Source organism: Pagrus pagrus (assembly GCF_965226575.1).
Source record: "Pagrus pagrus genome assembly, chromosome: 7".
NCBI lineage: Eukaryota > Metazoa > Chordata > Actinopteri > Spariformes > Sparidae > Pagrus > Pagrus pagrus.
The window spans coordinates 4,619,244-4,633,629 of record NC_140191.1 but is presented as its reverse complement, the minus strand read 5'-3'; the positions used below and the strand labels follow the sequence as shown (position 1 = coordinate 4,633,629).

General features: G+C 40.7%; 1 protein-coding gene across 5 annotated transcripts in view; it reads right to left on the bottom strand.

Annotated features, from left to right (window-relative positions):
• thsd7ab (thrombospondin, type I, domain containing 7Ab) overlaps positions 1 to 14,386 on the bottom strand; it is a 186,512-nt gene that overhangs the window by 69,284 nt on the left and 102,842 nt on the right. For 4 of the 5 annotated variants that reach the window (XR_014622946.1, XR_014622947.1, XM_084357197.1 and 1 more), the window contains exons 5-8: positions 12,538 to 12,606; positions 8,587 to 8,742; positions 5,724 to 5,927; positions 1,727 to 1,921 (exon numbers count right to left, since the gene is read on the bottom strand). Coding sequence is in view for 3 of the 5 variants with exons in the window: in XM_084357197.1 (XP_084213323.1) it covers positions 1,727 to 1,921; positions 5,724 to 5,927; positions 8,587 to 8,742; positions 12,538 to 12,606 (624 nt within the window). In the remaining 2 variants the exon portion in view is untranslated. The remainder of the gene's footprint in view (positions 1 to 1,726; positions 1,922 to 5,723; positions 5,928 to 8,586; positions 8,743 to 12,537; positions 12,607 to 14,386) is intronic. The other variant, XM_084357199.1, reaches the window with a different exon arrangement.

Below are 14,386 nucleotides of genomic sequence, written 5' to 3'. Positions count from 1 at the left end.
TATTTTGCTGCTGGAGTTGGCACAGAGCCAGCTCCGTAATGAGCGGTGGTGTGCACACAGTTGGGCCTGAATCACAGACTGCCAACTCAGACAAATCTCAACCTAATGACTAGTGAGAATGACTACCTCTCTGCTCACTGCGCCATGCCAGCTTAGCTGACTAACAACATGGTGATGCTAGTCCCACCAGGAGCACGACACGGTGCCAAATGAGCACGAACCGTTCCTGAACAATGACCTAGAAAAGCTGCATGTCAGACAATGGGGGAAATGCGAAGCAGCTTACAGGAAACACAGACCACATGATGGGGTTACAAACAAGGCCAGCATGTGAGACATTTGAATGTGTTCATGTTTGCAGGATAGATTACAGTTTGATGGCTCATTCACAAAGAGCCGGAGCAAGTGGCACTTAGCATTCATCTTGAATATCATCCAACTGATGGCTGTCAAACAGTAAGAGGCACTTGGCTGATTACTGGTCCCACAATAATCACCATGGAATTAAACGTAAGCAGTTAGCTGAATAGATCATTAATTAGGTTTATTAATGTTTTAATTTGAATGTAATTCTATGCCAACATATTGGTGGTTGCTGATTTACATTAACCCTGTATGTTAAAAAAAGCTTTGAGTGGCTCCTCTAGTTTCAACATTTTCTTTTTCTTCATTAATATGCAACACAGGAGCTGTGAAATCTGCCAAGGAGCTCAAAATCTAATCAGATAATCTACTCTGCAGGGGGAAACCTGTGATGGAGATACAAAGTGTCTTTCAGGTATTGTTCTTCAGTGTGTGTGTTCATAAAAAAAGTGTGTCTGAACAGGTAGCAGACTATAGTTTGATATGATTTCCTTTGTGATTCTAGATCACTCTAAAGCTACGACAAGTACAGCTACTATATCTACAATCTAAAGACAAAGATTTACCAAAAAGTTCTGGAAACTTTGGGACCCGTGAAAGACCTTCGATGAATACAGACATTACATGTGTTAATGTGACAGGTGAGATATGCAGTACACAAACTAACACTACAGCAGAACAACAGAACAACAGCTAACATAATCAAGCTATTTCACACATGGCCACCAACAAGGCCTGACTGCATTACAACTGACTGAATAAATTCTAAATCAATTATAAGTTACCCTAAAGCTGTGTTGATAGTGCAGTTTTTACGAGTCAAAACAAGCTAACAATTTTAATTTGACTGTGAAAACACACGGCTAGAGGTTTAAAACAGCTACAAGCAGACTGTAATTACAAATGTTACCCTCCATCACTGTGATCCACGCCACAACCATTGCAGTGACTGTGAGGAAACACACACACACAGACACACACACACACACAGCCAGATAAGACAGAAGGAAAATGTTTGGAGACATGACAAAAATTAAGACAGACAGACAGACAAGTGGACGCACACAGAGATTTAAACCAGGGAGAACAAGCATATGCAGAGAAATGATCATAGAAACAGATAAAAAGTGAGTGTCAGGCGAGGAGACGGACCAACAGAAATAATCACCAGGACAGATAAGCAGACTGTTTGAGATAAGGACAAATGCACATGCAGACAAGTGTGAAATCCAGACATTCAGTGAGTGACAGCAAAGGACGACTTGAAAGGCCATGACTAAGCCAATATCCAGGCCTAATCTACATATATTTCCATACAAGATGGTGCAGGAGACTGTCGCACTGTCGACAGGTGGAGACTCACCTTCCCCGGCGTTGTAAGCCAGAATTGAGCGTGTCCTCATCTGCTTTCCCTCGATGGTTTTGCTTGAGCAGGTCTGAGAACAAGTAGACCAGGAGGTCCAATCGCTGAGCACGCAGTCCCTCGAGCAAGGCACCTCGCAGGGCACTGGCTCCAGAGCCGGTGAGGACGAGCAGAGATTTCTGTCCACCTCTTCTCCTGAAGAACGCAGTGACAGAAAATAAAAACCATCAAATTTTAAGAGGAAGACAGGAAGGACAGCATGAAGCTGCATTTTAACGTAAAATATACTGCTCAAATGTGATTGGTCAATACTACTTGGACTACAAAAAAAAAAACGTATCTCATCCATTGCCTACAGGTTCAGAATTCATATGCAGATATTTGTACATAGGAATAATATTGGAGTAATATTCTTTTGTAAAAACGGGTAATACTATCTTATAATCTTAAAAAGTAAATAATGTAATGAAGGGATATAGTGAAGTATCAAAAGTCCTGTTTAATGCTAATTGGGATGTCAATGTAATACAATCAAAATAAAATAAAGTTTTGGCTAATCAGCATTGGAAATGACCAAAACTATATGCTGATTATATGCGGAGGAATGGGAGAATATATATTTTCCACCCACGATTCAAGATTATCAGGTAGAAACTAACATCTGTGTTTTCAGGGAATAATTCCTGGACTTGATTTTGGTTTTCTGGCCCTAAAAAGTCAAAATAAAGATGTGATTTGCATTTACGTCCATTGGTTTATGGTTCATCAAATGTTTAAATTCCATATGCGTCCAGCACTTTCAGTTTATTTCCAGTAATATAGTCCAAAATATGAGTTTCATGTTGAAAGCTAAAACAGGTGGTTTTGCATTTGTTTCAGTGTAATTATAGTCAAAACTTCATATGTATTTATGGGCCAAGTTTGTTCCTCAGAAACTGCCATCTGTGCCTCCAGGCGATAGATTACAGTCATTTTAGAGGAAGTTTGATTGAATCACATAAAAATAATAAAAAATTGATATTTGGTCCAAGGAATTCTCTTGTGATAGTAAAAGTACTGCACTGATATTAGCCAATTATATCTCCCCATGATGTAAAAAATTAGCCCAACACTACCTTCTTTTTTTTTTTATTTAAAAATGAATAAGAAGATATCCTCATTAGTGTGACCTCTGTAATTACCCCTTAATCACCATGTTTGTATCACCGGGCTACAGTCCAATTTACTTGTGTACACGTTTTATGCTCCTTAGTACATTCATAAAAGTATCTATCAACTGGGGAATACATGCCGAACACATAACTCCAGGAAGACCGCAAAAAAAATTGCCTCACGCATTGCTGAGTGAAACCTGTTGCTTTTACTTGCCTATTGAGGACAGACAAGGTGGAAACTTGGGTAATGAGAATAAACTGGAAGGCTTAAAGATTAATTGAAAGAAATAGATTATCACCCTCAAACTACACTTCAGTCAAGAGACTGTTGGAGCAGCTGGGAAAATGAACAGCTGTGTGTCTTAATTGATGGCGCAATGTCAAGCACACAGCTCAATTCAAATTGTAGAGGCGTGCTTGTTTTCTTAAGCTGCCCGTTGTCCCTAGGACGACTTAGGAAGGATATATTCCAACTTGGCACGAGATTCGACTTGGCATCCTTTAAACCGAGCTATGTGGCTGGTAAAGAAATCTGCGACATGAGGTGGAAATTTCAAGGAAACAATAAAAGCACAATACAAACTATTTACTAAACAACGTTGAGAGAGTAGACATTCCAGAAAAGGTTGATTAAGTGAAGCAGTGATTCATCTTTTATGTTTGATATCAAGCAATCTTGAACCAAACCAGGTTTGCAAACATGATTAATTTCATGAGGATGGAGGTGGAGTTGACGGACAGCTCACTGAAAGATTTATGGACAATATTAATGTTACTGAATAAATTACAAAGTCAGACAGTTATTTCCTGCTGTCTCTTGGCCTCTTCAGGCTGATAAATTGCTTTGTGCACCTTTAAATCCAAACTCAACCTTATTTGCAGATAATGTTAAATCAGAGACTACACCAATGATCCTGCAAAATCAAAAACGAAACGCTAGAAATAGCAAAAAGCATTCTGGGTACTGACACATCTGATGTTTGGAGTTGGTCCAATGTTTCTTGTTTTCTGTGATTCACCACAGAAATAATTCAACATGTTTCGTTCGTGTTTTCCATATTGATATGACGGCTGATTCTGACCCCGTTTTATGGATTATCGGTATAATATTCATATTGGTGCACTCTTGACTCGGCCCATCTCCATACTAAAGTGGCACTGAACATGGCAAAAGCAAACTCACATGGGACTCCAACATTTTTACACCGTCGTCGATGTTTTATTAATGAGCTCCCTGCATCGGCCATAAGTGGATTATATTAACCCACATACTCATCTGCGTTGCTTAAAGTGCTGCCATGAACCATGCAGAGAATATTTTCTCCTGTAAACCATGCATACATCCAGGAAAATGTAAAGCTTTTAATGGTTGAATTGAAATTTCAAGCAGAGGAAAATTGCTCGAGCTTCAAAAGTCAGACTGGGCCTGACTTTGCATTAAGATGTCACTTTGACAGATATGCAGTGAACCAGTCATGACTGAACTGAGAAGGCACGCAAATAAGAAGTGACAAGGGACCCCGGCAGTTTTTTCAGGCTCACACAGAGAAAAACATGAATGAACAGAACACCCACTATGAGAGGAAAACCTCCATGCTCAGTGTGCAGAGAAGACACAGCTCTCTGCCTAAGTGGGCAGGCAGTCAGCAAGGGGAATATCAATAGCCAGTTTCAATAACGTTTGTATCGACCTTCGCCTGTTGTCTGGGGCCCGGCTGTGTGGCCTTTTCTTTTATGACTGGGACACACTTGGAGAAAATATACAGCTGACATTGCAGTGAAAAATCTCTGAGGCGAAAAGCGGAGTGAAAACCCAAACAGAACAAATCAATTTTCATCAGATGAGGGAGTGAAGGTGTGTGTGTGGTGGGGTGGGGATCAATCAACTGAAGTCAGGGGAGAAAGAACAGTGCAGAGTCTCTGTTAACTCCAGCACTACAGGCCACCGCCCTCCAACGGACCAACTTCACTGAATACCTGCGGTTAATGCAAGAAGTGTGATTTGTGGGAGACGTTAGAAGGACAAATCAAGTGCATTAAAGGCAAAAACATGAACAAAGTCACCGCGCGGGATCGTAAAATGAAGATTTACTGAGTACATTTGGAACAGAATTAGATTCCAAGAGCCGCAGCACTTTCTAACTTTACATGCTGAATAAATATAAACGGTATGTAATCCACACCGCGCTGGAAAAAAGCAGCTGAATAAAAATCGATACTGTGTTGTACCTTATTTTGCCTGGCACTTGTCCACAACCTGAAGGCAATAGAGAGTCTGGAAAGCATGTCTGCACCATCGCCCCTTGTATTAAAGATTTACAGTAATAAAGAGTAGCAGTAAAAATCAGGAGCAGCAAAGGGCACAAGATACTCCAAGACTCAGGGCCATGGAGGATTGATTTGATTTAGTGTGAGTAAGGTTTAATTGTGCGTGCTGAGAGGAAGACAGTAATGAGAGAGACAGCGTGAGAGAGGAGGCGACGCTGAATCAAGCGAGCGTTAAAGTAGGAGAGGTTTAACAGGGGGAGAGACAGGAGGAGAGAGGAAGGAGGAGTGGAGGCAGAGAACTCCTCACAAAGTTGATGAATGGCAACCAGGAGTGCAGTCATGGAAATCTCCTCACGTACAAGGCTGTACAGCGGGAGGTGGAGGGTCAGTGGCGAGGTGACCTTGAAAAATATGGGATTTGCCACACAATGTGGGACCTGCACTTCTTCAAAGGGAACGGAGATGGGTCAAAAGCAGAACTCACTGGATGAGAAAGTAGAAAGTCCGAATTTTATTTCAAATTCAGTGAAATCCTCTTATCTATTAAAACAGTGTGACTGAACTCCCCCTCTCACCGTTGCTGTTGACACACTGGACCTGTGCCAGCCGAGTGCCGGGGCCACAAGGCTTCTCATCATCAGGAATACACTCATCCAGGCCGACCAGTTGCCAGTCGTAACAACTGGGCTCGTCACACGGCACCGCCTCCACCAGGTGCGGGCAGTTTCCAGGTCCTCCTGTTGGCTCGTTGGTGATCCGTCGTCTTCTCAGTTTAAAACCTGCATCATAGCAACAGAGTATGACAACAGTCACCGCAGTGACAAACCCTGAAACTGTTCTATATTTAGACTCAAGTGTTAACGTGTGTCATGCATCTTATTCTGCCTTACATTCATACTCCACTACATATCAGAGGGGAGTGTTGTACATTTTACTTCACTACACTGACAGCTTACTTTTCAGATTAAGAGTCTAAGATTTGGATTTTGTAGGAATTTACATATAAATCATTGTGATACGCTCAAAACTAATTGTTGAGGATTAAATTAAAGAACCTCAGTCATCAAGCAAGATCCTCAAGCAAGTCCAGTTGCCTTTGTCCAACACGCAGACATTAGATGGTTCGGATGGTTTCCAACTATTAAGACTTGAAAACAGTGTCAAGTTGGGGCCCGCTGTCACAGATGTCTATGACAGCAGCTCCAACAAAGACAGATTTCACCTCTACACTTCTTTGGTGGTTTCATTTAAATAACTCCTCACAGATGTCAAATTATACACTGTTTCACAACAAAATCAAAAAGAGAGAAAAGTGAAACAAACATCTGCATAGTAGATCTTTGTTTTCCTTCATTGCTCTCCCATTCATTTTCTCATGACCCCTCTGTTTTATCCTGTGACTCTTTATAGGAGCCCGACTCCTAAATTGGGAACCACTGGATAAATTACGAGTGGATGCACACTTGATACGGTTGGCGGCCGTATTATCTTGAGTAACCGGGTCATGATTTCTGCTGTTGAGTTTTTCAAATGTATTTATCTGACACTTCAAGCACCACAGGCCGAGTGCTATCTAGTCCCATTATATTCGAGAGGAGGCAGAGATCCCTGCGACCGATAGCTCCAAAATTTAGCAACTCACACCAAAACAGTCTTAATAGCTATTATCACTCGAGGTTAGAGGAAAAATATGTGTTTTTGATTTTGGGATGAACTTAGTTTCTGAATGGAGGATTTTTTGTTGTGATGAAGGATTTTGAAACTGTGTATTTTTACTTAAGCAAATCATTTGAGTACTTATTCAAGCATTGATGATAGATGTTCTGGATTAGCTTGGTTTGGTTTGATGGCTGACTTGATGAGACAGCTCATTAATACTAATGAGGAAAGAACCTTGATGATTTCCCCACATGGACCGAGCACTCGAGGCAATCAGAAGTCCTACTCCGCCCATCTTGTTACAGTACGAACTGAGTTTTTACCTCCAGTAACGTTACAGATGAGCAGTCATTATGCACATATGACCAATAAATCAAATCAGGCAGAAGTTGGCCTGTGACACTGACGTTGATCACTTAATTGCTCTTTCACATACATCGCATTAAATTATGTTTAATTTTGCATGAACATTTTACTCCACTCAGACTATGACTGCACTGAATGAACAATTGCTACCTACTGATACAACAAAAGGTACATTTTGTGCTGAAAATGTCTTGTCAATGCGGCTGCAGGACCGTCTACAGAATGGTATGTTTCCTATGTATTTTTAACAAGATGTCCTACTACCAGAGACATTCAGTCATTAACTATTCAGTGTTATTCTCGGAAGCTATGTGGCCATACATACAGTAGCTAGTATAAAATTGATAACAACACGAAAACTATAATGAATATCACAGACTAATGATCGCTTACAGACTCAACAATAATGTTTATACAATATCTCAATCTTATTGTTTTATAAAAAAACATAACAGTGTCAGATAGAGCATAGGCAGCATTTACTACACTGTAAAAATAAATATGCTTAACCATAGTTTTTGGGTTACTATAGCGCAGAGCATCCAGATGAAGGTAATTAAAGTTTATGCGTTATAATATATTATTTTCATTCATTTGAATACATCGGTAAAATTACTGGAAACAATAAGAAGGAACGAAGAAAGGTCATCGTTGTTTCTCACAGAGTAAAACTGTCAGTATTCATATCAGATGATGAAAAAAATACTTTCAACATTTTTATTATGTTTAATAGAGCAAAAGAAAAAAAGAGAGTTGGTGGATGATGGTGGTATTTGGAAATTAATTAAGCATTTTAATTGGGCTGAGATACTGGCCATTATCATCTTTTACCAACAATATAACCACAATAACGAATGAATTTCTAAAAGTAGGAAAGTATAGAAAATATTCACGCTCGTCAGGAGTTCAATGGCTTTGTGTTTCCACTCAGAGTTTTTGGCTCAATCTAACGGGATTGTAAGGTGAATTTATGTAAATCCTCCATTTGAACCAATAGCTTTTCCAGTTCGGGATCAATATGTGGAATCTGTTACCTGCTGTACTCAAAATGGATCCCGACTGGGATCATTTTAAAATTAAACAATTTCTTTAGAGGGATCAGTTCATGTTTTCATGAATGATCTGATGCTTCTTGTTCCATTGTTTTGTTTTACAGTTTGTGTCTTGTTTTGTTCTGTCTGTTTTATCTTCTATGTGTTCATTGTTAAATTTTTGTTTGTATTGTCTCTTGTGTATTTGTTGTTGAGTTTTATGCTTCCTGTATCTTAAAGGCTCATCTAGGGAAGGCTATAGATGCTGAGATGTGTAGCATCAGTTAATGCTTCATACTTTCCCCCGTTCAAATAAACATTAAATAAATAAATGATTCTAATGCTTAAAGCACCATTAAACCATCAAACCATATCTTCGTACCTTTCTTTCCAGCCTGGTCGTCACAGTTCTCGAAGGTGCACGGCCCCCAGGCCCCCCACGGTGACACCTCGCAGTCGATGGGACAAGGGATTTGGCACAGCTGGGACCGGTTGGGGATCGGACCCTCGCACAGCTTGTTTTCCACTGGGCGGGAGGCTGTGCCGATGAACAAGAAAGGGAGCACAAATAAGACACATTTAGAATGAAGCTGCTTTTCTTTGATCCTATTCTGGTTTGTCTTTATGTGGGTCTTTTTTTTTATTGAACCAGCATTACAATCAACAGGAACAAGGGATACAATAATGCTCATTTACTTTTATTCCTGGCAGTACAGTCCCTTTAGAGAGCAGATGAGAAGCACAGCGAAAAAACAAAACATGCCTGTGAAGTAGACACTATTATGCCTTTGTTTTGTTTATCGCCTCCCTGTTAGCATGTCAGAATGATAAATTAGCTATGATTATCTCATGCAGTGCCTTGCTAGAAACATAAAACGCTGTGGAGCTTGGCCCACCGACTCTCAACGGAGACAGGAGAGAGGATGCAACAATACAACAGTCAAGGTGTAAGGGAACAGTAATGTCCTGGCTCATGTTTATTCCATGAGGTGTAATTTGGCATCTACTTCCCCTCGCCGTGCCATATTGGCTTTAGAGAGCCTTTTTCATGATACGACGGGTAAGTCCATGCCTGTCTGAACTCACACTGAGGAACTTTGTCGAAATAAAAAGCAGAGATGCTATCGCCATGCAAGGCACAGCTCTGTGACAACTGTGCAGAAAACATTTCTACATGTCTGCTGAACCGTGCCACGATAAATAAACTTGATGTGTGGCGTTCATGCATTTATGCATGCACAGACTGTATGTATGCATAAGTGTCATTTTAAAGTGGTGCTGCTGTATCTTCAAGAGCTGTGGATTCATGTCTTTTTTTTTTAACCTTTTTGATTTTTTATTCGATACTAGATGGAGGAGATTGACAGCCAATCAAAAATCCATCCGAACTTAAAGGGCCATAACTTAGCTTTGGGGACATTTTTATACAAAATAAGGTCGCAAGAGTGTTTATAATATTAATTAAAGTGGCTGTTATGTGGTATGGGCCTAACATGACTAATTTGACATTTTGTGAATGCATTTATTTGCTGAAAGTTAGATGAGAAGATTGATACAACTCACGTATCTGTAGGTGAGAAATTAAGCTACATGCCAGCAGCTGGTTATCTTAGCTCATCTTAGCATAAAGACTGAAAACAGGATGAAACAGCTAGCATAGCATAGCTACCAGCACCTTTAAAGCTCACAAATTGACCCATCATATCTAGTGTGTTTAATCCATACAAAAACCAAAGAGTCCAAACTAAATTTTGGTTGGTTTTATTGCAGGATTATTTGACCTTTGGACAGAGCGAGGCTAGCTGTTTCCCCTTTCTTCCTGTCTTTGTGCTAAGCTATCTGGTTGTAGCTACATATTAAACAGAGTGATATGGAAGTGGTTTAAATCATGGTCTCATCTCTGATTCCCAAAATGTTGGCTTATTTCTTTAAACCAGTGGGTCAACAGGGCACCACCTTGATGCTTCCTTGGTAATAAAAGTGAGTTCTGCTCCTTCAGCAGACTGATTCAACCCCCTGCCTGGAGCTCCACAGTTTGACTGACACCGCTAAACCTTTTTCCTTCTCTCACATACAGAGCAATCACGAAGAGCTGTGTATATGGATCCAGTTTAATTCTCAAATGCAGATCAAATGCTAATGAATAACCTTTAAAACGGCATAAAATATAGAGACATTATATTTTAGTGAGACAGACTTAATGGGAGCTGAAACTTGATATCTTCACTAAGACTATAATTTATAGTCTTTTCATTTCATTTTATGCTAAGAGTCATTTCAAGAGGTGCATTTCAGAAGAAGATATCAACCACAAGAATAATTTAACACTGAAAAAATATTCTTATGAAATTGATCTTGTAATAGACATTTTAATATCAAGCACAATTTCCTCAAATCAATATGACTTCTCTAGAGAGTTTGGTGTTGTTTTCATCTCCTGTAATCAACTCATGACACTGCAGGGCTCACTGGACACCTGTTAATGTAGGCAGACTTTGCTTCATTTTAATTTGATGGAAAATATTGAATATTGAATTAGCATCTTTTGTTGTGTGTGTTTGGTATATTACAAAGTTATTCCTCCAGCAAAAGAAAATCCACCTCAGTCTTAAGACTTCAATTATGGCATGAAAGTTTGAAAAACGTAGAAGACTTTTCTCTACGAGCATGAGGACGGATTGATCTCAACTTTTTAAGTGCTGAGTGATACATTTCAAATACATCAGATATTTAGTTATTCAGATTAAAAGATCTCTTCACATGTTCAACCTGAGGCACTTCATTGCCTGTATTCAAACTGTTCCTACAAGACATCTGAGAGCTTAAAGTCTCTCATAGTCAGGGGAGCCGAATCATAATTCCCTTGGAACTGTACAGGGGAAGGCAAGTTCGGCTTTTGAAATGCAAAATGCTTAATTCCTCCTACAAATACACTGAAAGTCGAATACTGAGTTTGCTGAGCCACTGTTAATCCACGTCTTATTGGGGAACTACACTTCCTTCAATCTTTTAACATCAATCCTCTTGGGGATACAAAATTGAGGACCAACACAGAGTATTGAAGAGAGAGAGAGAGAAAAAACCCCTCTCTCTATATCCTTCTTCTCTATTAGTCCATTTTATAGTGTGCTCTCCAGTGAGTTCATTTTTCTATTGTGCTCAACTGACAACGGAGGGAAAAATCCCTCATGCGAGTGTGGCTTACTGTCTGCAGTGGTGGAAAATGTCTCACATCTCAATTTCCATATTCTGTTTGTGGAGGAACAAAGTTTTTTCTCACAGTCCCTTCAAAGCAGCAGCTCGTCTGCCCGGGTTTTTTATGGGAGAATACAGAACTTTGTTGTAATACTACTTGTCCCTTTGTAGGATTTGGCAACAATCCCGAAACATCCTGCATAAAGAGAAGCTTTGTGTTGTGTACATTTAACATCATCATAAATATACATTAAAGTATTACAGTAGTGAGGGGGACATTCGAAGTGTTGTTGAAATCAATATTGTAATTATTAGATGTTTTTTCCCTTTGCGATCCACTGTTATGTTAAAAAGAGGCGAGGAAACAAGGAGAGAGGAAGAGGAAAAGATAAGAGAAGAAAGGAAAGGAAAGGAAAGGAAAGGAAAGGAGAAATTAGGGAAGGATAGGAGAGGTCAGAAGAGGACAAGACAGGAGAGGAGGAATGAGGAGAGGTAACAAGGATCGAGGAAAGGAGGAGTAGAGCGGAGCAGAAGAAAAATTAAGAGTGGAATCAACGACGGAAACAGGAAAAGAGAGGAAACTAACAGAAGGGAGGAGGGGGAACAAGGAACGAGGAGAGGAAAGGACAAGAAATAAAGACAGAGGAGATGGGAAGAGAGCAAAAGGAGAGGAAACAAGAGGACAGGAGAGGAGAGGGGATGAGAAGAAAGAACAAGTGCAGAAGAGAGAAGAGAGGAGGAATGAAGAGAGCATATGAGTATATGAAATGTTAGAGCTGAGAGGAAAGAAAAGAGGAAAGGACAAGACACATAAATAGAGAAGATGAGGACAGCGGATATCGAGAGGAAAGATGAGAATAGGACCTCTCCTATTCTCATCTTTCCTCTCGATATCCGCTGTCCGAATGATACAGGTCAGGATACAGAAGGGGAAGAGAGGAAACACGTACGAAAATGAGGAGGAGAGGAGAGGAGAGGAGAGGAGAGGAGAGGAAACAAGGATGGAGGAAAGGAGACTGACATTGAGAACGTGGGGAGGAGAGAAAGAGGAATAGTTATCAAAAAAAAGGAGACCTGGGAGGCGTAAAGCAGAGGGAGAGGCTGGGGCTTCGTTATCAGTGTGACTAAAAAGACCTACCTGTAATCTGGAAGGTGATGGAGAGGAGAGGGGGGACACTAGGCTTCTGCTGTCTTTGGGTCTGACCCGCTGCAATTACAGGGGAGATAGCGCTATTAGCTACGCGCACACACTGGGGAGACGGAGGCACTATCAAACAAACACAGAGAGTAACAGGAAGCACAAGAGACAGGCAGAGACTAATGCAACAGCAGGAGAGGCCCCAGAGAGCTGGGCCTCACATTCCCGGGCTTGTTTACAATAAACTGCTTTAAGAACATGATTAAATCTGTCTTTTATTATCTTTAGTCTGAGCAATAGTGGAAGTTTTCTTTGTGCATCATTTATTTTGAGCCACAGTTTATGATCAAAGGCCACATGCACTTTTGGTGACCATGTCATGCGATCAGGTCTTTTTAACTTCAGAGCGACAGATGTATCGGCCGTAATTTAACTTGGTGCTTTTCATGGCAGCTAATTAACTCAGCTGAATGTCCGTGTCAGTCCACATTGTAAATTTGTCTTTATAGGCTTTCCAGGTATTTAATGGAGTAGGTCAACATTTTTATGCTCATTTGCCGTCTTTCCAAGATTGGGATGAAAAGATCAATATCACTCTCATGTCTATGTGTCAAGTACAGAGCTGGAGTCAGGATGTCTAAAGCCTAGATTAGCATAAAAATTGGGAGCAGGGGAAACAGCTAGCCTTGCTCTTTTCAAAATAGACCTCCCGGCAGCTGTAAAGCTGACTAACTAAAGGTCCAATATTGTAGAAAGTAAGATTCTCGTGTCTTTTTTGATTATAAAGCAGGTCTAGCTGCAGGTATAGGATCGGAAAGCCATACCTATCTCTACAGCACTGCACCCCTAAAGTGCTGGATAAAGGTCTGGCAGCATAAATTAAGTATGGGGGCAAAACACTTCATGTTTCTCAACCAATCACAATAGTCTCGGGGGAGTTAACCCTGGATGCAGCAACGGTGTCCTGCAAAAATAGTGTCGGGGGAAACATGGTTTGCATGCAGGGAGGTGAGCCCTGGCATTAAAATGGCTAAATCTCTGCAAAAGAAAATGTGACAGCTGCTAGCTTGTTTATGTTCGAGCCGTTAGCGAACATGTTAATGTTAGAGTAACTTGCTAGTTTCAGTGTGCAGGTTAATAGCTTGGAGGTTGTTGTTGTTCGTTCATGTAGCAATGGGGTTTTGAAAACAGCGTATGCAGATAGCAGAAGGAAGGAGGGGGGGATAGGCGGCCCATCACATACTTTAGACCCCAAACAGTTTACATCCCAGTCAGACTGGGTGCAGTATGAGTACTATAAAAGCATCCCCAGAGAAACACACACAGCCAGTATTCAGAAACTGTGCCTTCAAACAGGCCGTCAGAAGTTCTGTAAGGTTGTGATGACACCATTACACAGTCGCCGTCCTCAGCCACACCTCCAGCATGGCCGTGATGGGCCTGCTCTGTGAGAGCTGACCAATCAGAGCAGACTGAGCTTTTCAGGAGAGAAAAAGAGAGGCCTTAAAGAAACAGGCAACAAGATGGTGCGTTCAGACAGAGGGTGAATAGAGGTGCTGCAGCAATGAAAAGTATGTCTAAATTAATTAGTTTTTTGAACATTAGGGCATGGAAACATGTGATAATAGCATGAACCAGAAAATAAGCATAGCATGGGACCTTAAAGGTGCACTATGTAGTTTCGAGGGAGTTATTAGCTTAAACTACTGTATGTCTTGGCAAACAAGCGCCAAGAGTAATGACTGTATGTATGATCTCAAACTCTTGTTGTCATAGCGAGGTTGCCATATGCCGGTGCTACTGTAAAACTAAAACCCATCTGGCAACCCAGACTGTTACTGAAGACGCT